The sequence below is a fragment of the Nilaparvata lugens genome, chromosome 7, assembly GCF_014356525.2.
Source record: "Nilaparvata lugens isolate BPH chromosome 7, ASM1435652v1, whole genome shotgun sequence".
NCBI classification, from domain to species: Eukaryota; Metazoa; Arthropoda; class Insecta; order Hemiptera; family Delphacidae; genus Nilaparvata; species Nilaparvata lugens.
Window position 1 is genome coordinate 33,777,100 of NC_052510.1, and position 26,958 is coordinate 33,804,057.

The window sequence follows — 26,958 nt, forward strand, 5'->3', positions numbered from 1 at the left end:
TGATAGTCTCGAATATTCAATAAAATAAGTAGAGCTAAAGTTAATTTTTTTTAATGATCATTGTGTAAGTTAACTTATTTCAATGCAATTTCCAAAAGTAGAAAATTTACTTTATTATGTTGCCCGCATGTTTTCAAATTGTATACGTGTTGTCAAGTCAGATACAGATCGCCAGATTGGTTGAGCGGAGAGTTGGTGGAACCTTGGAACAGGTCCTGCATGAATCCTGAAAGCAATTTGTAGCAAGATGTCATAACCTGCAACGTGTAGAAAAGTGTTTATTACTAGTATATTCACATTAGAAGTTTAATTTACCTTTTTTTCAGTATTTCCAGAATACTAATCAAAAATTGTCAGTTTTTATCTGAATATTTAAGCTATTTGACAGTCTGTTGTACCGGCGAAAAACTTCAACTTTATGTTTTGATTTCTCAAGTATAATTTTTATTGTAAGTTATTGTTTCTGCATAAATACAACTTTATCTTCTATTTTGTCTTTATCATCCAATGAAATAGTATAGAATATCCTAAATAGAGAGGTTTATTGAGTTTTGTTAATTTGAAAGACATACTGAATTGATATTGACTTACATTATGTTCTAGGTCTATGTAGAATCGTTAATTTAACGGATACCATACATTATAATGATTGCTCTACAACCAACGCAGCACTAATCAATTAAAATTTCAAATTCTAATAAATAAATAAAATTTTTGAGAATTACCGCACAACACTTTTCTAACAAGGCTTATGTTAGAAAAGTGTTGTGCGGTAATTCTTTATAGGTTAGCAAAACTCCAACTGAACATATTGCAGTCTTTGTTTTCTTTATCATTTATTAATTGTAATTTTCAACTATATGATTGTGTATAGGAAGAATCAAATCCAAATAGTATTGACGATAGGTAGTAGAGTAATTCAGAATTTTGGCTTTTGAGTTCTTTCTTCAAGTTTTGACGTAAATTTTGTATCGAAAAGATTTCTAGCAATATTATTCTATAAAAAGTTATAGGTTAGGTTAGGCAATTATAATTGCAGTGGAAAAGTAGAGTTGCCAATTTTCTGCCTTGCCAATATCAAGATGGCTAATACCGGTATAATTATATCGGATGTAATATTAACTTTTTATTCTTGTTTTAAATAATCAATTATATTTTACTCGTCAAGTACAGGCTACATGTTTATCAATAATTGAATAATAAAATATCATAGGCTTATTGAGATTAACTATTTTGTCAATTAATTTTATTTCTAGAAAACGATCTGGCAAGGTTACAAAGCTAGAATGACGCTTTGTTGAATGATAGATTAGGATAGCACCTCCAATATTAATTAAATACCGCAATTGTAGAGTGGACCTCACTATATTTGAAGAGTTTTTCATGGAGTAGTTTTTTAAAAATATGCTAAAATAACGAGATGGATTGATTAATTATTATTTTTTATTAGAACTCATAGTTTTGTTGTATTATATCTTGAACCCCTTTGTAATCTTAGCTATCCACAAGCTTTTTACTTAGGAAGTCTACTTTTTTACTTCTTCGGTCCTCCCTACGATCCTATGCTAGATATCCAAGGATTCATAATCGTATAATTAATTTGTAGTTTAAATCCAATTTGTAGTTCAGATACAGTTAATAATTTGATGTAATGGAGCCTTCAAATTATAATTTGAAAATTTTTTAATAGTTTCTCGATTCAATGCCACTCTAATAATAGGCTAAATAAAATTGTATTATTAGTCTGAAAAATATATTCCTAATATTTAACATTCTATCTAATAACTAGCCGTCAGGCTCGCTTCGCTCGCCATATCCGTCTGGCCAGGGGGCTCCGCCCCCTGGGCCCCCGACTGGATCGTCCAAAAATGAGATCAGCGGGCTTGCTTCGCTCGCCTGCATTTTTCATTTGAGCATGCTTCATTCCATCAGAAAGCCAAAGCTGAGAAAGCGCAGAAAAACGCAGACTTTGGGCGTATCTTTGGCGTTATTTCAAATTCCTTCTAACATAACATTATTACACCCTAGCTTAGCTTCTGTACTAAATTTCAACAATTTATGTTCATTTGTTCTCGATAAATGTGAGAAAAAGCAAAGAACACCAATTTTGGGCGTATATTTGATGTTATTGCAAATTCATTCTAACATAACATTATTACACCCTAGCTGAGCTTCTGTACTAAATTTGAACATTTTCTGTTCATTTGTTCTCGATAAAGCGGAGAAAACGCTAAAAAACGCTGATTTTAGGCGTATATTTGGAAATTTTTCCAAATCCGTTCTTAGTGCGCCTCTAATGGGCCAACTGAACATACCTACCAAATTTGAACGTTTTTGTCCGAGATTTGAAGATTTTTAGCTCTGCGAGTGAGTGAGTCAGTCAGTGAGTGAGTGAGTGCCATTTCGATTTTATATAATATTATAGACTAAATAAAATCGTGTTATTAGTTTAAAAAAGTATTTTGTCAATAATATCGAAAATAAATTATTTTTCTCTCCTCTTAACAATAATATTCTATTTGATATATTTGTTGCAGGAAGAATATGGGTACAATTATTATTCCTTTGATAGTAGTCCAATTGGTGTGTTATGTTGTTGGACATGATAGGGTGGCACCAGGAGTTCCACCTCAGCATTATGCTAACGTAAGTAACACTGCTATTTCTATCAAATAATAACGTGCTGTTCTGTGATCGATGTAATTTTATCACAATTTGATTGTTGAAAATGATTATTCTGCAAGAATACTCTTCACTGTTCCAACATTGATTTATTGAAATACCAATGCTTGAATGTCAGAATTGTGTGAAAAACATAAATGAAATAAATTTGAATTTTGCTTGTGTACTAAAATTATGCCTTGAATTTTGACAGTACATAGGTTAATACTACTTGTATAAAAATCCGCTCATATGCTCAGTAACAGTATAGCTTATTGGATATATTTTTATTTTGTTCTATCTTGCTTGAGTTTCTAATATTATTCTATGGATTTTAAAAATTAACGTGAATTATATTTAAGTTTTAATCTCAAAATAATTTTTAAATGTGTTTTCTAGACTTTTTCCCAAAACTAAACTTCTTAATTTTAAAGATTATGTTCATATAGTATAATCCATTGAACATTTCAAATTGTGAACATTCTGAACATTTCAGAGTGTTTATGAAGACACAAATTTTTTTATTACTTTGAAATGTTTTCTAATCTCTTAATTGTGTACTGTGAAAATATCAAAATAAGTTTTTGCAACGTTATGCTTTTTTGTATGCGAAATTTTGATGTGAGTGTTTGTGTTTTCATGTTCAGCAGGGACAATATAACCAGCATATGCATCAACAGCCAGGCCAACCTCCTATGGGTCAGGTAGGTGTTCAATAATTCTACAAAATATAATGAAAAACTGGTGAACTATGGGGAAATGCATGATACAGTAATGATCATCAGGCAATGTTTCATGTAGACTTATTGTGGCTCAATCCTAAAAGCTAACAATTCACTTTTATTCCATTAAAACGAAATTTAGTTTCAACTGAAACTATTGCAAACGGCCGTGTCTTAGAGCAGTTTTTACAGTTTCAATTTAAACTAAATTTCTTTTTAAACTGGATCAAATCCTTATCAAGTCTCGTTCATTTTTATTTCAAGTTCATTTTTAGTTTGAGCCACCAGCTGATCAAATTTAGTTTAAATGAAACTGTGCCGTTTGCACAGTGCCAGTTTAAACGAAATTTTGTTCCAAACTGGATTAAGGCCGGTTGCTGACGAACCACTATCGCATGTGGGATGTGGACCGACACCACAGAACAATACGACTAACGCAAAGAGACTTTCATAATACATTTGAGAAAACGCTCATTAGTGCGATTATGGTATAGAAGCCAGTAGGGGAAGCCAGTTGCTCAAACCAGTGGTACCACAATCGCAAGGAAATTAATCGCTACCACAGCGCACAACGCCTTTTGGAAGTATCAGTGCCACTGACATGCCTGCCAATGCATTCCATATGCGCTGCGTTTGTGGTACCACAGAAGGAAAATAGTATCTCCCACATCCCACATGCGATAGTGGTTCGTCTGCAACCTGCCTTAGGGTGTGTTTTACCAAATTCACGTTAACGCTTCGCTTAGTAATCTCCAGCTAATACTAACTGATGACTTCAACGAAAGATTAAGAAATTCGATTTCACCAACGAAAACTAATGTTACATTACTAAACGACAGATTAGAGTGGATCAGGGTGGCAGTGAGCCGCCATGACACATGTTTCACGATGTAAACATGTAGAACCTAACCTAGAAAATCCAACTAGATTCCAAAACCACAAGTTTTGTTTACCAAATTGAGTGGAGGTTAGCCTAGAAATTTTAGTGATTAATAATAATTATAGTTCAGTTTTTTAGTTGTAGGCCTATGATTTATTAAATTCAATTTAGGCTGTAGTGTTGTAATGCTCTACAGATTGTTTTTTTTTTTGGAAATAATTAAAATGTCAAATTTCACAGGATGTCTTCTAGCCATTCTGTCAATGTTGTGTTGCCTAAAGCTATCAAAAGAAGAAGGGACCCAACATTCACGAACAATGAAAAAATGCATCTGTCAATCATAATGAAAAATAATTCTATTTTTTCTAAATTATTAAAATCATCAACCCCTTCTCTCTTCCATCTAGGTCGGCGAACAACATAATCATCATCATCACTGTCACTCTCAAATGCCAATTCGTATGCTCTTCTTCTAGCTTTCAACATGACAGTAAACAGAACGCCGCCATTTTTTTCTTAACGACAGATTATAGATGCGGATGTTAAGGGCTAATTGGAGTTTACGCTTCCTCTAACGACAAGTTTAGTTCCTGGTGAAACCCGGCCTAAATCCATAACAAGTAGAACAAATCTCTAATGTGTTATGATTTGTTTCATCTTTGGTTTAATTCAGTTTTAAGCATTGAGTGTGCAAACGGCCCCAATAAGTAAATGAATGAAAATAATGATATTAATATTCATATTTGTTGAATACATTTCATTTTTCTAACGATCAAAGTTTTAAAGTAATGTGGAAATATTTGATTAAATAAATTATACATTCAGAAGTAAATCATACATGCATTCAAACATCTACAATAAGTTGAAGTTTTGAACTCATTATAATAATCAAGTAATCTTTAACAGAGAGTAATCTTAAACGATTGATGGAATTGTTAACATATCAATGAATTCAGCAATCTGATGGTAACATTTACATTTTAATGATTGTGTGTTCACAGCTGTACTGAGTTTGTTGAACCATTCTAGAGTTATCATCACACTTGTGTGAGCGTACAATATTCACGCATTTAGTATACGTTGACGATGTCACAATCCAATAATAATGGGATTATCGTCATATTGAACACATTTTCTTGCCTGTATTTTACTATAATAGGACTAGAGCTATCCTATTATTGTTCACATGCTCACAGTTTGTGAAAAAATATATTTTCAAGTTTCTACATTATTTATAAGGTCCCATTTTAATGTACCTCTGTGAATCCTGTAATATATATTCAACTAAATTTAACTTGGTCTTATCAAATTATAAACTTTGTTTGCCGCATTGGAACCCAATTTCAACAATTCCATAACACTTTACAGTGTGTAGAACTTCACAGTATTGTATTCACAATGTAGTTATGATCTATATCAATAAAGCTTGTAATAATTCTATAATAATAATAATAGAAACTATTAAAAATAATAATGGAGACGATAAATGAATTAGGAAACTATATTTTCCTAAAACGTAATGTTCTAAGTGAAGACTATAATTACTAATGTACTAATTCACTTTGAATGTTTCACATAGAACATTACGTGTCGATTTCCAATCCATTTATCGCTTCCATGAAGCATGTTGTCTCTTCCCTGCGGGGTACATTATTTAATAAAACTTTTCAACATTGATATTCAATTAATCCATTAATTAAGATATTCTATAGGGAAAAGAATGCCAGGTATAGGCAGATTCGCACATATCAGTGCATTATAATCACTGACTCTTGCTCTACTGATCGTAGTCTGACAGTGACTTCGACCAGCATTTTTGCACAGAACTGAACCGGTACTTTGAATTCTTCCAATGTCTAGGCCTATGTTAAGCCTCCTGTTTTGCGAGAATCCGCTTTAATTATTAATTATTTTTTTCCTGTTGATTTGTTGAGCAGCAGCAGCAACAAATGCACCAACAACCTCCTCAACAAAACTATCAGCAACAACAGCAGATGCCACCACAACAGCAGCAGCAAATGCAACAACAACAGATGCATCAACCGCAGCAAATGCCTCCACAACAGCAGCAGCAGCAACAACAACAACACCATGCTCATGGCAATGTGAAACATGAGGACATGCTCAACGCAGCCAATATACATCAGGAAAAAGAGTAGGTTTCTCAAATTCAAACTTACAGGTGGAAGTCCTGTAAGAAGAAAACCTACTCTGATGAAGGTTCTAAAAGTGATGTGCAATCAGCACTTGGATATATTATATAAATTAATAACTATTTAGATTTTCTATATTTTTTTTATAAAATCGATATATATGTTTTCATTTTCTAGTTAAAATAACTGGATATAAGGAATTCGATGAACAAATTGATTTTTTTTACTATAAGAGAGTTTCTGTGGTGTGCAGCAACTCCTCCATGCGTACAGGGAAGCTTCCCTTGGATCAGAGTATTTATTGTCAAGAGAATTAAATGTATATAATATTCATAATTGCATTATTTATTATTATTAGCTTATGCTCTAGATGATTGAGTATTATTTTGTATGCATTGTTTTTGACAAAAAAGTTTATTATTATTATTATATATACAGGTAGAGCTCACTAAAGACCTGTAAGAAGGGAAGGAAACCTTCTTCGTTGGAGGTCCTGAAAGTGGTGTTCAATCAGCACATAATCATATAAATTAATAATTATCCGACTATTCATAAGTTTCTTGTATTTAAAATCCAACCTGCGGCATCCTACTTCAGAAAATAGTTTTGGTTGCTATTCCTATTTCCACTTTGAGAGTAATCTTTAAATTTTGTTTATGAGTTGTGCGAATCACTCTCTCCAGGATGAATTACTGCATACTAGAGAAGGCTGTGATTTCTAGCATCTAAGATAAAATGTCATTTTTTAGCGTGTTCAGAATAATTGCTCTATTTTACTTTCCATCATACATTATTGATTAAAATAATGACCGTTCGCAGCTGAATGGGAGGGATGAAGTAATTTTCCTATCCATTTGCGTTAGCACCAAAGCAAATTCCTTGCTAATAGTACTGTGGCTAGATAATTATATCATTAGAGCGCTCTATTCCTTCTTATGCGACATTCAGACCAGCTCTGGTTTAATGTGAAATTAATGCATGTATTCTGGCAACATTAATTTGACAGAATATTATTGTATTATTTTGTGAATATTCAATTCAATTCAAAATTTATTTACTTTGCACATCAATACAAAAATTATGACAAAAAATAATTGTTTGTTTACATAATTTACCTTATGTGTAATTTAATTTGATAAATAAGATAACATAACCATTTATGGTTTTTTTTTTTTGTTAAGACTTATGTACCTCCCCAGCAGACAAGACCAAAACTCGTTATTGAATTTATAAGTGCATGATAGACATTAAGTAGAACAACAGTATAAGGGCATAAATCACGTAACATATAAAAACTTCTCAACCCTCTACAAAACTCCCTCTTTAATTTACTTATATGACTCTTCCATGATAAAGCAGAGTCAATGATCAAGCCAAGGTATTTGATAGTGTTTACAATATCAATTTTTATATAACCACAGTTATCATTGCACAAGAAGCCGTAGTAGAATAGGTCTCTATCAAAAAATGTTTCCCTTCTCAAATTGAAAATCATATATTTAGTTTTTTCACTTAATTTTGACTGAACCAGTAATTCAAAACCTTCAAATCGAAACACATTTTTCATAGATTAATTTTAAATCAGTGTCACTATACGTTAGAGCAGTGTCATCTGCAAATGCAGTTAATTTACCGTAAAGATTTGCATTACAAAGCTCGTTTATATATACAAGAAATAGAATAGGGCCTAAAACTGAGCCTTGTGGAACTCCGAACTCAATATTTTTAAAGCTGCCAAAACTTTCCCCAACCTTCACACACTGTCTTCTGTTTTTGAGATAGCAGCAAAACCATCTAAGTGGCAAACACCAGCTGCCCATTGCTTTTTTAGCAGTATTATATGATCTACAGTGTCAAATGCTTTTTTTATGTCGATATACAAGGCTAAACAATTTTTTTTGTCATTGATGCCATCATAAATATCTTCAAGAAACCAATGCATCTTCTGTGCTCAATCCACCCCTAAAACCAAACTGCCTTACTAAAATAATTGAATTTTTTCAAGAAACCAATCAATCTTATCTTAATAATTTTTCAAAAATCTTAGAAAATACAGGTAATAGTGATATTGGACGATAACAATAATTAGTTTTTTGTCTGTCTCCCTGACAGACAAAAAACTATCTCAAAAACAGAAGACAGTGTGTGAGGGTTGGGGAAAGTGAAATGACAACTGCAACTTTCAAACATTCTGGAACTCTCCAGTTATCATACTTCGGTTAAACAGCTCACTTAAAATAACAGAGATGTGAACAGCAATTTTCTTAACAACATAGCTACTAATTTTATCAATTCCAGGTGCTTTATTATTTTTTAAACTTGCAATTATTTTAAGTACTTCATTCTCGTCGGTTGGATAGAAATATAAGGAGTTTCGCATATCTTTGAACAAAAACCGGGAATTAAATTGTTCGTTATTCTCTGAGGTGATAATTGAGTCTCCTAATTGTTGTGGAACCTGTATAAAAAATGAATTGAACTCTGTTGCTATTTGTTTTTCATGTGTAATAATTTGTGAATTAATCTCTAAACTAGTTATTTCTCGCTTGGCTTTCTGATCTCCAATCAAACTATCTACAATTCTCCATTGATTCTTCAAATTTCCAGAGCAATCATCAAATAATATTCTTCCTTAGCTTTTCTTAAATTCGATTTCAACCTGTTTCTGAACGATTTATAATACTCTTTTAATCTAAAATCATGAGGTCTTGCAATCATAAGCTTATAAATCTTTTTTCTTCCTGTAATACCCTTACAGAGATGATCGGAAACCCATGGATTTAATTCAACGAGCTCTCTTTTCTCATCTACTCTACTGTATTTGCATTTATTAATCACATCTAATAATAAATTCAGGAATAAATCAAAGGCAGCTGAAACCGTATTTTCAGATAAGACATTATCCCATTTCCATTTGTTGTAATTCCATATCTAATCTATTGAAGTTGATTACTAAACTATTTTTGTTGCTACCATTAGTGTTTTTTGAAATATCAAGTTCTGAAATAATCATTGAGTGATCAGTAATTTCAAGATGTAAGACCTGAGCATTGCAATCTACGCTGTATTTTATTTGATTGAATCTGGTAAAATAGTGATCCAAGCAAGTCTGACTATCACCAACTATTTTCGTCGGCTCATTGATAAGACACTAATAATAAATAATAAAATAATACCCAAAAATATTTTATTACTTATCAGTTTTAATCAAGATTTGGCGTTTCTTTTTTCAGCCATCTGAAAGAACATCTACATGCTCAAGTGGATACAAGTAAAATGACTGAACAAGAACTTCAGTTCCATTATTTCAAGATGCACGATTCAGATAACAATAACAAGCTGGATGGATGCGAATTGATCAAATCACTTATCCACTGGCATGGTTCGTATCAATTTATTTTTCAAAGTTTTATTTCTCGTTCTGTAAGAATTTCCCCCCAATTTATCAGAATTCTTTAATCTGACGATTTTTAGGTCTCCAATTACAAAATTGGGTTAGCGTCTGTTTTTCATTCCATTATTCCAGTGCTTGTGGTTCAATAAATGAATAATCACTGCATTGTTCAGTAACCTTAGTATATTTAAAGAATTTCAACATCAAAGTTCATAGTTTGATATAGTATTGCTGTTTTCATAATTTATATGACTCAAGTACAATATGACCTATTGTATCTGGATGGTCATATCAAATTTACTATCCGTTTCAATTTGAAGTAATAAAATAACTTTCTGCAATTAAAAAATAATTCTCAGGTAAATGCAATTTTAAACTCTGTTTATCTCTGATTTTCAATTTTCCATTCTGGATCAATTCTTAAGAAATGCTTGATATTACCAATATATTTTATATATATTTATTGGCTTTGTTTGTAAAATGGGCAATAATATTTTTGTTCTTTCCTTTGTCTTATTAGTTATTTGCTATTTGTATATCTTTTGTATCAATCAATTAATTTTTGATACAATCAAAATAGGCAACCGTACTTCACTTTTTACCTACTTTTTCTTATGATGTAGAACCAACAAATAGTAAGCATACAGGAATGCTTGTGTATGTTTTCTCTATGCTACTACACAATATAACAAGTTTTTTACTTCTTATACTTTTATGATTTAGATGAAATTTTATCATACGGTACAGTAATAGATTGTCATAATCACGAATGGTTTCAAAAACTCTCTTAAATTGTGGCCAAATTCTGTTCATAAGGATTAAATTATTGTTGAATCTTGTTGATTGTTGAGGCTTTCCGTATTGCTGCAGCTACCATTCTGGACATGCTTTGCATAGTCAAACGCAAAGCATGCTCTTCATACAGAAATAATGCTTCTCTACAGCATTGAAATGAATTCCACTGTTGCGTTGGATACTAATAATGCCTTTTAGCATGTAGTGAAATATGAAATTCTAGAATTAATAAATATTAAGCATGCTGCTTTATTAACACGTAGCTGATAAAAATCAATAGCCTAGATCAAGAAAAGTAGTGCAACAGGTAAATTTACCCAGGCAGAAGGTAATATTATCGAACTGTAGTCTGTACTTACCTTCGCTTTTTTTCTTCAAAGTTCTTTCTCTGATGTTTGAATCTTAACGTGTTAATTCACCTGGACCTATAAACTTGAAAAACATGAGAATCAATACAATAATACATTTAAAATTTTAAAAAAATTCAATAGCCTCACAGAGAGAAAATTTGTAACATTATCTTAATTTAAATTTATCCATTTTCACCTTAGCTCAAAGTTTTCAGTGTGAGTTATTATCATTTTTCTCATTTCATTGATCATGAAATCATTCTTCCGTATTTCTGTAACGAACATAAATTAAATATGTGTTTTATGTACTTACTTTCAGTATTCTTTTTCACGTATCTGTAAAATTCACTTTTTATCTCTTTCACACTCGACTCAACTTCCTATACACATTCCCTAGATTCACGCTTCTTCACAATAGTTTATCTCATATAAAATTTATTTTCATAAATTGTTTTGAAGGTGGAATTGTTTGAGTTTTGTTCACATACATTTATTTTCGTACAGTGTTGTTATTCCAATGTATAAGTGTACAGCTTCCAATACTCAATAATTTTCTCCATGCCCCGCAAAACTCATTCATTTATTCATCATGAAAAATTTTTCCAAGAACAATGTTAAGCATATCGGTTTTAGTTGCTGATTATTCTCAAATTGGGCTACTATTTTGAGGATAATTGTATACAAATCTTTCGTTTTTAAATATAGCAGTATTTAATTAGAATAGAAGTGATATTGAACCATACGCAGTCTCGTCATTTAGCAGTTTCAAAGATCATAAAAAATGTAATACCGTTTAAAAACGTAAACCTGAATCTTCAAATTAGGATACAAATTATTATTCTTGTAACAAGAAACTAATCCATTTTAATTTGAATAGCACTTTTTTTCAATTTTGGATGTAAGAATATAAGTGAAAACATTACTTGAACCGCTGTTTTTATTATTCAAAGAGGTCTGATTGATTAAAATTTAGAATTGCTATTATATTGGAAATATATCCCTACACACTTCAAGTGCACAGCGATCTATCAATAAAAGTACAAAAGTCTGTTGTATTCTAGCCTTTTTCTTATAATTCAGGACTGCTTTCTACCTGAACCAGGCTTCAGATTGGGATTAGTTGAAGTCTGGGTGACTTGAGGCCATATACACCATGTACGTTTAAAGCTAAACCACGTTTACTTGTAGATACGGTTGCATTTATAATGTTTTTAATTCGGGGCTTAAAGAACAGCTGACATTTCTCCGTTTAAACCGAGTATCTACATATGGGCAGACGTACAGTACAGTACAGTACGTATAAATTGTACAGTTGTGAAAATATCACGAATAATCAATGTTGTTTAGCGTGACAGCAAAGGTTTAGTGTGAGTGGTTTGCTAAATGTTTGTGTTTGTCTGCTGTTTACCTGCTTGTGTGTGATTTTGTTGGGGCTTTCAATTAGAACAAGGTCATAAGGACCCGGCCACCGGACAGACGGTTCAGCCGCAGGAGAAACTGTTCAAGGACGAGGAGCTGATTCAGCTGATCGATCCGATCTTGTCGATGGACGACAGCAACAGCGACGGTTACATTGACTATCCAGAGTTTGTGCGCGCGCAACAGAAAGCTGCCAAACCCCCGCCCCCGCAGCAGCACTCGTGAAACTGAATAATTGTAGGTATCTCCTTAGCCATAGCATCCAATTAGAAATTCCTAGCGTTCCACTTTACAGTCAGAAAATCGTATTCCATACTGTTCAGTTTACAATCACATCATATTGTATACTTCACTTCTTAAAATGAAATACATGTTATCAAGTACCCTTTTCTATTTTATTAAATCACAACACTATTTTCAATTCATTAGAGTCATGATAGAAGATTTATAAAAAAGTTGCAGTTGACCAACTGCTGGAATATTATTAAAATAATTATTCGAATATCTAATAAAATCTATATAGATAGAACCAAGGTTTAATGCTACTACAAATATTGACCTAAGAACTAAATTCGTTTTTTCGATAAAGTTCATTTTCAAGTGTTAATAAAATAAAATGCAATTAACTAGCATTGATTCAATCTTGTTTATTTTATTTACATTAGAAAAGGGCTGTATCGATTTGAACCTAGTTGTGATTTAATAGAATAAAAAAGGATACTTGATAACTTCTATTTCATTTAATAATTTCAGTAGTCCTATAGAGAAGAGTGAGTACTGTACTTGATCTTGAAAAGACTTGTATGCCAACAAATTACTTGGGATTCCAGTAGGTTGTAGCATAGATGAGTGGTATTAATGAAGCATGCGACAGCTGGGAGCAAAAGCATACTTCCAATCAATCCCATAATATTCATATTATTTCAAGTTAAAAGACCTTTGGAGTTGACATCAGAAATTTATATGACGAACACACAAAAGAGAAGTTTTTATAGATTTAAAACATAGATAAAAAAATTATCAGTTTTGCAAAACTACTTGAAGTCTTATATTGTCCAATTGCCGTTGTCGTCCGGCTCTCATCCCAAGTCGGTTTCTTTAATGCTTAGAGTGTGGAAAGTCCAAAAGCGAGTCTTTCTCGCCTTGCACATAATTGAAAACTTTCAGCTAACAACTCTGTATCACTTCCACATTTTAATGTGTCCTTGAACTTTGGAAGATAGAAGAACAGTTGAGAATAAGAGGTATAACTCAGAAGACAATGATATTATTTCTTGTGCAAATACTTCTTATGTGTTTTAAGCCACAGCGTTGGTCTTGGACTTGAAACTTACTGAAATAGTATTGTATTTTCCTGTTTATTAGGATTAAAACTTTCATCTACCCTCATCTGATGTAATGTAAAGTTTTATTTTGGATGGAATAGTGAGAATTCAACGTACAAACTTCTAGTCCTACTACTGAATAAAAATCGTAATTTTTGTGGTTATGAACCATTTGGATCTTAAATCTTGAAAAAAGGTAAATTCGTATGGCTTTTGTTGGTGGGGAGTCCCTTGCGGGAAGGTCCCACCGCCTGAATATATAATTTGAGCCGTCAAAGGGCCTTACGACTGTCATACTTCAGCCGGGACCGACAGTTTAACGTGCCCATCCGATAACACGGGAATGATCTGGTTAAAAAACGTTTGGTTGTGAGAGGGTTCGAACCCGGGATCTCTATGCTGCTACGTAAGCTCTTTATCCACTAGACCACGGATCACGGATTAAATCTTGAAATAATACAGTAATTCAAATTCTAAATTTACAACTTTCAATAGATTAATTCCACATACAAACATAATATAGGTTACACTTTACAACATTAGAGATTATTAGGTCGGATTATTATCTGATTACTATTTATTATTAGATTAGTATAGATTACTATTTTTCCAACAGGAGTTTTGTATATTTGTTGTGTCCTTAGTAGTGTGTCGTTGCATTCTGTTTTTATATAGGTATGAATAGACATATTGCACTTTTGAAACCATTAGATAGAAGCTGCTTTTGTGATGTTTCTTTGTTATTGTTCCATGCAACTTGTTAGAAAGACAGCACATCGATATAAACACCCTGGTTGATAGTAATATTTGAATCACCCAACACAATTTGAATGCACGACTGCATGATCAAAGCATGGTTTTAAATGCTTTTTTTGCTCATCTAAGTAGAGTTTTAGCTGAAATTTAGCAAAATTCAAAGAAGGAATATAATATGTTAGCTGTGTATTTTTATACAGAATTGATGAAAAATATGAAAACAGCTTCATATTTCTTCTACGAGGATAATTTGACAGTAGTTTTCATTGGGAACTCTATTCGAGGATATCAACATGAAAAATTAATGTAATTTTGTATGTTCCCTATAAATGTTAACAAACTATTTGACCGATCGGAATAAAAACTAATTTTCTGTAATTTCAAAATTTTGGTCTGCCATCTTGCATCCGCCACTATGAATCTAACTTCATTTTTTTAAATGGGAAGGTGGTCATCATATGATACATGATTACAATAATTCCAAGAGTAAATGAATGGCGAAAACCGCACATTGATATTATCAAACCGTTTCAAAGATATTCACATTCAAAGATACCGGTACTAATAAGTCATACAAAAATGAAAAAAAATGAGTAAATGGGTGAATTGGTCTACTCCGGTCCCACCTCGCGGAAAAATATTCAAATCAGTTTATCTCCGATCTCTGCTATCCGAAATCGATGTTCAACATTGATACCAGTAGCACTGATTATTATCGAGGTTCTACTATTGATATCTTGTCGAATTTAAAAAATCAATACAGTTACATCATTTTTTGTATAATTTATTAGTATCTTCTATTGTGAATAACTTGGAAACTGTTAGATAAAATAAGATAAGATATTAATTTATTCAACACAGTATATCATGCAATACAATAAACAGTTGAACATCGTCATTAAGTTATAGAAAGAACCCTCAAATCAATAAAATATAAAAATTACAGAACAAAATTAAACCGAGATGATTATTAGAATGTGCTTGTATCATACTTGTATTTATACAACTTTTAAGTGCCAATATCTACTAGGCATTAAAGAAATCGTCAACTCTATAGTAAGCCTTTGCAGCAAGAGAACGTAGAATCTCTTTTTGAATATGTTCATTGACTTGGCCTTCAACTCGGCAAGACATTTATTGTATAACTTAGCTCTAATGTAAGAAGGCAAGTTTTAAGCTATGCTGTCTTAAAGCTAGTTTATTTTTACTTCTAGTGTTATGATTGTTTACTTCTCTACTAGTGACCAGTTACGAGATTTGTTTGTGGGTGAAAATTAATAATTTGTATGTATACAGATTGACTCATATGTATGGTAACCCTTCAATAAGTTGGAGACTGTTGTAGATATAATACTGTAACTTTCAGGATAAGTTATTGGTCAAATAATCCACCTTTTGACGTACAACTGAATTTCAACCCCTCAAAAGGGGGTGACTTAAGGGTTGTAAATCGAATATTTTAAATGTAAACACCCATTGTGTGGTACTCATTTTAAATGCCTTTTTGAAGAGGTACTCTCTCTAGATTATAGTTCTATATTAACATATGGTATGGATATTTTTCAATTATAATTAAGAGAATAAGAAGAATATACATGCTAAAAGACGAACTTTAAACCCTTAAAAACCACCCGTAGAGTTGAAATATTGACAAAAGATTTCTTAGTGCGCCTCTAAAGGGCCAACTGAACATACCTACCAAATTTGAACGTTTTTGGTCCGGTAGATTTTTAGTTCTGCGAGTGAGTGAGTCAGTCAGTGAGTGAGTGCCATTTCGCTTTTATATAATTATATATATAAGATATTATTCACTATGAAGAGATAATAGCAAACCTCGTGTCTCTCCAGTGTTATTGTCCTGTCACCAGCTGGTTCAGATCTTTGAATAGTAGACTTGAAATGCGCGTGAACACTAGCGTCAGGTGATCAATCTTTAAACGGCAAGGAAAGTTGTCTGCGTGCGCCACACCAGATTTTTAATAATGAAGTTTTAGTTTTTACTTGAAACTTCAATCAGCCGCCATTTTGGATACAATTACCATAGAACAATTTTATTGGTGTCATCTTTCTTGTTTTGAAAAGGCCTTCAAAATGATGTACGACACAAGGGGTGTTTACATTTAAATATTTAGTTATAACCCCTCATTTTTTTTAAACTAAAACTTCAATCAGCCGCTTTTTTGGATACAAGCATCATAGAACTTTTCTATTGATGCCATCTTACTTGTCTTACTTGGCCTTTGAAATTATGTACCACATAATGGGTTTCTCCATTTAAAATATTCGAGTTACTACCCCTAAGTCACCCATTATGAGGGGTTGAAATTCATTTGTACCTCAAAAGGTAGAGTATCCGACTAATAAATTATCCTGAAAGTTACAGTATTATATCTACAACAGTCTCCAACTTATTGAAGGGTTCCCATACATATGACTTATTCTGTATAAATAGAAAGTAAGGTGAAAAATATTCAAAGAAATGAAGGCATCTATACAAGACTCATTATACTTAATATCAGCCATGTAACAAATAGCTCTCTTTTTGGAAATGAAAATCTGCGGTGCTTTCCCACAACTCTATACCATAAGCAACATGGGACTAGAATAGAGCATAATATACCATTTTGGACACCGATAATAGCTCAATCTGACAATATTTCGTATAACAAATAGATCTTTACTCCCCCCAGTAACTAGTTTATCCACATGCTCATCCCACATAAACTTGGAGTCAAAGTGTAAACCAAGCAATTCAATAGAATCAATTTTGCTTACACGTTCATCACTTATATCGGAGATTACAGAAATAATCTTTACTTTCTTTACTTTACTTTATTCCTTTATTCTATGCCCATATATAAATTAATACGGTTCAACCGTGTTGTGTCTCAAGCTAAAATATACTATTTTACTTTTTTAGAATTTTGTTTAGAGAAATATGTTTGAGATATCGATGAGCGGTTTTCCCCATTCATTTTCTCTTCAATGACCACCAATGACCAATTCTGTATCAAATGACCACCAAAACATTTTTTAATGGAGTTGGATTCAAAATGGCGGATCTTATGGCGGACCAAAATTTTTAAGCGACAAATTTAGTTTTTTAAGGCTGTGCAAAGGCTAAAAATAAACTTTTTACTCGTTATATTTTTTAAAGTTTTTTTATTTGCATATCATCAAGCTATCAAAATGAAAAAGTTTTCTCAGGAAAACATTTTTTCCGATCATTACTTTTTGAGATATGAGCGACTGAAGTTAGAATTTTTGGGACAGAACATTTCAAATTCGGTTCGATATAAATCCATGAGATTGATAGTATTGTTGATCTAGTAGAACAAAAATTCTCTAAAAATATAAATTTTTAAGATAGTTATTCAATTTACCAAAAATAACTCAACTAAAAGTTATTTTTGGCTATTTTTAGTAAATTGAATAACTATCTTAAAAATTGATATTTTAAGAAAAAAATTTTTACTAGATCAACAATACCGCTCATATCTCAAAAAGTAATGATCAGAAAAAAATGTTTTCCTGAGAAAACTTTTTCATTTTGATAGCTTGATGAATTACAAATCGAAAAACTTGGAAAAATATCACGAGTAGAAAGTTTATTTTCAGTGAAACCTACTGTCAAATTATCATTGTAAAAGAAATATTAAGCTTTTGCCATAATTTTCATCAATTATATAGAAAATTTTGAATAATTGAGGAACGGTATTTATAATTGTTGTGAATATAATTATAGAAAATTCTTGTGAGTGTTTGATCGCACGTTGTACTTTTTTGCAAGTAACGTAAAAGTTTCTTTAATTTAAATCAACTGCATCTATTTTGTGAAAATTTGCGTTTTTATATCCATTTCATTTGTAGTTTATGTTTAATCTGTTGAAATATATTTGTATACATTCCCAGTTAATTATTTTCTGCTTTTATCAAGAAGCGTTATCTTAAAATGAAATTTAAAATACATGGGTTTTCTTAGAATTATCACTCAGCATAATCGAATTTTTATAGAACTAAGGCCCGGTTGCACAACAGCCGGTTAAATTTTAACCGTGATTAATTTCACAAGAACCAATCAGAGAAGTCGTTTTTGAAAAGACGGCTTCTCTGATCGGTTCTCGTGGATTTAATCACGGTTTAAATCTAACCGGCTGTTGTGCAACCGGCACTAAGTTTATAAGCTCATATATCATCATATCTTGACTTCTCAGTGCTATTTATTTCACTGTGTTTGTACCTATTTAAATACAATGACACGAAAAGTGTGCTTGAATATATTATGTATACAATATTGAATATATACATAAATATATTGCTTGAATATATACACTCAATATTAATTTTAATTAAAATTTTTAGATTAGCACCTAAAGTTGTGGTAGTAGGCCTTCTAGTAGGTTCTTTTCAGCATTTAGAGAAATAACTAATAAGATATTGTTTTTTTTTCAGTAAATATAAAAATGGATAATTAAGATAAAGAGTATGAAACTCATCAGTAACTTATTCCATCCTAGTACCTTATCGTTTCTACCTATAGTTGATTTATTATGGGTGGATGATGCTCTGCTTTCTCTTCTTTATTCATGTCATTCAATAATATTATATTCCTTTGATCTCATCTCATTGATATTTATATTAATTCAATTAGATAAAGTGACTAAATTAAATAAAAACAATATTTTAGTGCCCTTTCATTAAAAACTAAAAAAATATTTTAACGACTAGTTTCGACCATAGGTTTTTAATGAAAGGGTACTAAAAGTTTTTATATTGTTTCTATTTGAATCAAGTAGCCCATATAAGCGAAGTGATTTTATGAAATGACTAAATTAAATATGTATTCTTGGTTCGTGAATACTGACTTGTTTACTTAATTGATCTATAATTTACAAGCTCGTTTACTTGAACATTAAATCACGAATGCTTTTCAAAATCTACTCCTCTTCAATCTATGTAAATAGTACAAAATGCAGGTTATGTCTTTTTCTCAATCACCGAACAAAAATGAAACAGATTCAATCTAGTGGTATTTTTTTCACGAAAACCATTCACGGAGTAATCACTATGAAAGCGGCTCTCCAAAATCCTTGATCAATTGGAATCAGTATAGAGTAGTTGCATAGTCTCAATTACTCATTTTCTTATGTCTCTTGCAATCTTTTTTCTTTTGTTTTCTTGCAAAATATTGTTGCTATAACATTTTGTTTATGGGATACAGATACAGTAGATCCAGAAAACCCGGAAGTTGCACCTGAACGTATTTCGACCGACCAAGAGCTGGCAAATGCAGTCGACCCGCTCTTCAGGGACTACGACTCAGATTTCGATGGTTTTATTGACTACACTGAGTTTAAAAAATATCAGAGTCAACAGCACGTTTGATAGAATTCTATTATAATGAGTGATTCAGTGAATAATTACTGTGTACATTTACTAAGTTATAAATAACTACATAAGTGTAAATTCAGTTATGTGCACCTTATTCATAAGGTGTGACCGTCTTCGAATGTTGTGAGTGTGAAAGCTTGGTTGTGAGTTGAAAAACTATCCTTTATAAATTATCATTTTACATTGAAATTTACACAAAAACGTTTAATTTTCATTTTTGTTTTTTATTTATTTCTTTTTTAGATCTATTTCATTTTTTAGCCGTACTATTTGTATAAAAATCAACTAATTTTTCTTTCAACTTTCAAAAGTTGATTAATTAATTAATATATGTACTTTATAACCTCTAAGAGGTTACTTTCAAAAAAATTATTACAGTCATTGCTGAGTTTTTTACTTGGTACTTTTTTTAAATGCTTTGCAACACTTTAATAAGGAGTTCCTCTCCTTATTATAAAACATTAAGCTGAATTATGAATTTATTGTGTCTTTTTAGACTCTGACTTATTTGAATGTGTGGAATTCACACTACATATTCCACTCGAATTTGTTGTTATTAAAATATATCACAATTTTGTCATAATCTTGAAACGTTATTTGTTTTTCATTTGAACTCTAAGCACAAAATTATTGTTATAATTTAAAAATTCCATTTGGTTTCAAATCGATTTTACTCAACAATTCATGATTTCTTCATATAAACTTTCCCAGTTTAAAAATATTATCAATTTGCTATTTAAAGTTTATTATTGAATCAACCCAAAACTTGAGGTTCCATGGCAAAAACTTGTGAAAATTTTGTATATATAGATGAATATTGAACAAATTTAGTGTAGTTTGGGTGTAGTTTTTGATTTTAAAGTTTTATTGATTTAGTTTTGATGTTGAATTTATATAATTGTTGTTGAGTTTTTGTAAATCTTGTACATATATTGTGTGTATTTGTGGTGTGGGTTTGAGGATAAAGTATATATTTTCGTCTTAATGAATTGCTAACTATGTAGGTATAATATTTATTTCCGTGGAAAAATGAACAAATTTTGGAATTAATATAATTGAAACTTATTGTTCAAGATCATTGTACTGCGATTCTGTTACCGCTACTGAAAATAGCACAAATTTTAGGGCTTCCACTACAATTTGACGCCTTCGATGCACATTCAACTTTGTGAAGATGTAATTTATTCATTGATATAATTCCTAAGAATTTTAAGCTTGTGATCAAACGTTTCATTTAGATAATCGCTGTTTTATAATTTGTTATCCTTCTTTTAAACTTGACAAATCTCGTTTGAAATATTTCAAATTATCCAATAACTTACTTTTCCTTTTACACAAAGATAGTCTACTCTAGATGTCTAGATTGATCAAATTCATCCAATAAAATCATACAGAAAACAGAAAATTTCAGTAATTACAACTTTTATTGTAGTTTTCAATTCATTCAAGCAACTTATTCTTGTGTTATTAAATTAATTTAATTAAATTCTTATGCTACTATTATGTACTCATGTTTTATGTGCAATTTTATGGGCAAATTTGAGTCGAATCCTCATAATCATTAATAATTTCATATAATAAAATCATTCAACTATGTTTCAAGTGTGATGTTTCATTTAGTCACACAATGCTTCCACAATGATTCTCTTACGTCTACGTATTCATGTATATTGTTCATTAGCAAGCTAACCAATTGTTGGTTACCAGGTACGGGTATTTGAAAATGTTGACCAGATTATTAATAGTTATTAGAGGAAACGAATACAATACTAAAACTATAGAAAAATACTCAAGTAGAAAGTAGAATGTGTTGTAAAAATTGATTATAAATAGTCCCTTTACCTTTTTCAGTTTGTTTTTGTATTGAACATTTTTCTATAAAGTTTGTATTATTCAACCGAATCCCTCTAATAAATTAACTGTTGAAAATCTATTCATTTTTTCTAAACACATCCGTTCGAGAATACTCTATCATGATTTATAATCTATCATAATTACCTTTATTGAAAGAAATCGTTCATCTGTCTACTTTCAAGGATTTGTCTTTCTCTTCATCTCTTGAATTTTATGTTTATTTTTGTGCTTTGAATACTCTTGTGAACCTAATTTCGACGCATCTGTTATTGATTTAGTGATTTTTCCTACATTTACACTGGTGATGAGGATTTCTCTCATTTCAATCTTCATCGTTACAGAAAATCATCAAATTTGTACAAAGGTATGCATTGCTCATTCATTTCAAACATTACCGTTTTCATTTTCAGTTGTTTATTATATCTGATCACTTGTGCTTCATCAACTCAAACTCATTCAATGCCCATTCTTTGTAGACTACCTATTATTCCAGAATAAACTCCAATAATCCTTCACGATACATGATATCAAAGAGAATACAACTAGACCAGTCACCAGGTACCGTACTGAAATAGCAATAGTACCTATCGTTTCGGAATATGATTCAGAACAAAATGAATTATTCCGGAGTATTGTTTAACTATCAAATAAACTATACAAAAAGTTGACCTTTTGTCAACTCAAAGTGGAGGTTTTTACAGGATGATGCTCCAAAAACCTCGAATTTTCTTTTAATATTCCAATTTTCGTCAAATTGAGTCATCTGGGAGAGAAAAAATGTTTAGGTAAATTCAAATAGAATAAAATTGAATTATTCACAACTATGTTTTAACAATAACTATATATTTATAATCATTATGCCCAGAGGTATTTTGAATTACCGGTAAACAAGGGTCACTTTGTATTAATTTTTGAATGTTGAAATTTTAAATAGAATGCAATCAAACTTTACTTGCAATATGTTTTGTTATATTCTGCAATGTTTAAAGAGTATTTTTCGATTGAAGAAGTAAATATTATTCTTCACTTCAATAGAGATATATTTTTTGAAAATAAGAGACAATATTTATGTAATATGTTACACACGGGTTGGGGTGACTTTATCCATCTTTGAAAACTATGTATTACCATAGAGAAACAAAAGCATAAGTTATTGTTTCTTATGCTTTCTTACGCTTTCTTATATTCTTTCTTACGCTATTGTTTCTCTATGGTATTACGTCCTATAACGTTGAGTATTACTTTATGTAATAAGTTCTATTTCAAAAGTTAGAATAAGTGAAACAACTGTAAACTTTTAAAATGAAAGTAATATTTAAAAAATAATGAAATCAACTCCAGCAAATCACAAACTATTAATTGAAAATTATTTCAAAGAAAGCTGCCCAAAGATATTTTGTAGCGTCGAGATCGAGGCATGTTGGCTGTTGCTGCAACAGATGAATATTCAGATCGTATTAATATTTCAAGCAAGGATTTTGTTTTGTTAGATGAAATACATAATATCTATCATATTTTTCATTGTATTTTAATCATATTCTGCATAATATTATTATTCTTATACCGATACCTAAAAAGTAACTTAAATTGACCTTCTTGTATTTAACTAGTAACCAAATACTGCCAGTTAAACTAAAGATAAACTAATTGAAATTTAATAAAAAGGCAAAAATCCTATTATATTAAGCGAGCAATTTCTGTATACCGTATCTGTTTATATTTTTATATCTGGCTATATGGTTATGGACCCAGCCAGGAGACATAGCACAATATCAAATAGACTATATAATTTTGAGAAAAAAGCATAAACGGTACATCCAGCAATGTAAGACATATCCTGGTGCAGATATCTGTAGTGATCATAACATAGTAGTGGTGGATTACAATTTGCAAGGTGAAAGAAATACATTCAGAAGGAAACCAACCAACAGTAAATGGGATATTGAGAAACTGAAGATAAAGGAAAATGTAAATGAATACAATTGCAGAATCAAACAGGTCTTGAGGAATGAGATAGAAAATCCAGGGCTGGGCACACAGCATCTCTGGGGAAATTTGAAAGATGCTGCCATCCTGACTTCTGCCAAAGAAATAGTAGGCAAGCAGAAGGAGCAGCCACTTAAGCCTTGGATAAGTGATGAAACCATAGCGCTAATCGAAAAGAGAAGGCAACACAAAAATGACAGAAATAGAAGTGAGTATAATAAATTGCGAAATCTTGTGAACAGAAGTGACAGAAATGATAAACAGGTATGGTTAGGAAAACGATGTGATGAAATTGAGAATCAGTTTGTTAGAGGAAATGTAGAAAAATCGTATAGCCTAATAAGGAAGATGTTTGGCAAGCACTCTGTAAAAAGTAACATTATTAAATCAAGTGATATGAATATGCTGATGGACAATGATGAGGTTGCAGATAGATGGAAGCAATGTAGAAAAAATTTCAGTTGGTGATGATGGTTGAAGCTGAAAATTAGGTGTTTTTCACAATACAAGGAGCATTGTTGTCAGGTGTACCTGGAAATTTATATGAGATAGAGCGCTCTACCTGATCTCAGATTGTAGAGCACAAAAATAGGCCTAGAGGGATTTTGAATTATACGTCTAAATGGTCACAACCGTAAGATATTGTTGATCAAAAACTAAAATTCAACAAAATTGATTTTTTCTTCAAATTACACTCATTTTTGAAAAATCATAACTCAGTACCCATTGGAGATAGAGATATAGGTAATATATATATATAGAAACAACTTTTACCAGCTTAAATGCTTCAGGGAATATAAAGTTTAAAATACAGCTACCTACCATAATTGTGTTAACACCTCACTCAGATCTACTCCTAATTTTTTATTAAGGTACCGGTATTCATACCATAAACGTCAGCACATTTGCTGGATTTCATATTTTTTATCATATAACAAACCTCAATCTTAAATGACTAGGCTGAAATTAAATTTACAAGAAGGTTACATTAGGTTTGCTTTACATAAGAGCTTTGCTTTCATGTTTTTTTGAGAAGCCTTATTGACAATCTTATCAATAAAAAAGTTTTTGAACTGAGAAGGACTCAAATTGCTTTTAATGTTGACTAATGTAGTCAACTATACGTTTATTCCCAGCAGCCAATATAATTTCGTCATTTTTCTTACCCCTTAATTCCTTGAGTAGGTTAGAGCTCTGAATTAATTTTTCTTTAATTTACCATGAAATCCTTTAATAGAAAGTTAACCTGTATTCTAATATGTATTTTAGACAGTTACACATATCTTTTAAGTAGCCTTATTCTGAACTATAAATTTTATTTCTTCTAGGTACCGGTAGGTAAAATATCCTAAATTTAGTATAGTATACTATAGCCGCCTCACAAAGTAGGTACGGTAAGGCATCCTCGCAAAAAAGGTCATCAATCGGAATAGCTATTTTAAACACTGCTGATGTCATCTCTTTTTTGTTAGTTTTCCACTCAAAAAAAATGGTTTCGGACCCCTTAAGAATTTTGAGGACGCAGTCAGCGGCGCCCCCCCTCCTGTGGGTACCCGTGAATTCATACTCTACGACGAGTAATCACTGTGGATGCTGCTACAATAGAACAGTGAGGATTGGAAGAAAAAACGTTTTCCAATTCTCTTTGAATGGACAAAAATGTGAATAGAAAGGATAATTCAAAAATATCATTACTTGTATGCAAAATTATTATACTGAATTAGTCTTAAATTATACTGAATTAGTCTTATACTCAGACTTTATTAAGCCTAACTCTAGGCTTTGGTATATTAGAATCTATAATAGCAGCACTGAGAATAAACGGCCGATAAATAATCTATAATAATAATAAATAATATATAGCAATCTATAATAACAGCACTGAGAATAAAAGGCAAATAAATGAAGCAAGGGTGTGATACTAGCTTATGAAAGAGATCCCCCACGCTTGTACCTATACACTTATAGATTAATTCAAGCCATACAGCGCAGTTCAATTTTAGTGATATTTTTTTCGGATTGCATAAAGATGTGATTTTCTAATTTTAAAATTGGATACGGTACCGGTAGGTTACAAAATGATACATTTGAAAAACTATTCACAAAGTGCATCGTTATCCTATCTAACAGTGAGTTATCTGATGCAAGAGTATTGTTGAATTATGTTTCGTTAGTATAATGCATGTCTAAAACAATGATTATCTTCATTTTGCAGCGCATCATGTAGGTAATGCAAGAGTTTTCAATGATAATGAGTTTTCTCAAGTGGTTGACATGGCTCTAGGCAAAGCTGATACAGATTACGATGGCTTCATTACTTGGGAAGAATATGTTATGGATTTGAGACGCAATTCAATGTCTCCATCAGGGTACTCTAACAATTATCACTAGCTAATGTCAATTGAAATTGAGTGTTGTTACCTTTAGCCTAATAATAAAAGTGTTTGATATATGAGTTCGACTATTTTCATTCTATGTAACCCCATCTGCCATACTCATTAGAATATCTTAAAAATTGAAACATAAATTATTTAGGTACCGTACTCAAAGTTGTAGAGTAGCTTACCGTATAACTTTATCCTGTAGATTGACTTAGTTATAGTTTACTAAAGTGAGATTAATTTTATTGAGACAAGTTTGGTAAAATTTGGATATTCACAATATCGATTATTAGGTACTTATTTATTCCATTAGCATGAGAGACCTGCTAGTTTATAAAATAAATATGATTATCGAATTTCTGTATTCTTAAAAATTTAGTATCGTCAAAAATAGTTCAAAACTAATTATTATTAACTTGCAGTTCGTCATGGATAGTGAAATAGATTAGTATTATGATTATCCAATTTCATTCCAAATTCAATTTAAATCGTACGAGTAAGCTACATTGCCTAATCGTTGCACATTTTGAGTATAAGGATCTTGTAAACTGTCTCTGAAGCTCAAGGGGCAAAAAAGTTTATCATATATCGGATGATTATTATTAGCAACGATGTTTTTATATACTGCAACATTCCATAATATGTTACAAGTACTGTATTTTAAAAACCAAAAATCTATTTTTTATTTTATTTCCAAAATTAAATCTATATATTTTTCCCACAGTTCTAGAGGTAGTGTGTAGCCTAATAAAGAGTTCATCAGGCACAAATCATTCTCAAGTTTAATTCTTCTATCTTATTCAAACCTAGAAAGATTTTGTGTCTGATGAAAGCTGACATACCTATTAACCAAAGTTATGAAATATTGAGATGAAGTTTGTAATGTATGCT

The 26,958-nt window shown here is 31.3% G+C and overlaps 1 protein-coding gene across 8 annotated transcripts; it reads left to right on the forward strand.

The window, feature by feature from the left end:
• The first annotated feature begins 17 nt into the window (after positions 1–17).
• On the forward strand, positions 18–26,141 carry LOC111050443 (putative cyclin-dependent serine/threonine-protein kinase DDB_G0272797/DDB_G0274007). 8 transcript variants are annotated; one of them, XM_039432597.1, is made up of 7 exons: positions 18–449; positions 2,538–2,646; positions 3,309–3,365; positions 6,201–6,418; positions 9,650–9,798; positions 21,979–22,064; positions 25,902–26,136. In XM_039432597.1, exons 2-7 carry the CDS (start codon positions 2,545–2,547, stop codon positions 25,911–25,913), a joined length of 624 nt encoding a protein of 207 aa, XP_039288531.1. In that variant the 5' UTR covers positions 18–449; positions 2,538–2,544; the 3' UTR covers positions 25,914–26,136. The 8 variants fall into 8 exon arrangements, with proteins under 8 accessions (XP_039288531.1, XP_039288525.1, XP_039288527.1 ...); XM_039432591.1 differs by lacking the exons at positions 21,979–22,064; positions 25,902–26,136 and adding exons at positions 12,400–12,611; positions 19,677–21,779; XM_039432596.1 differs by having other exon boundaries at positions 159–449; positions 6,198–6,418.
• The last annotated feature ends 817 nt before the right edge of the window (positions 26,142–26,958 follow it).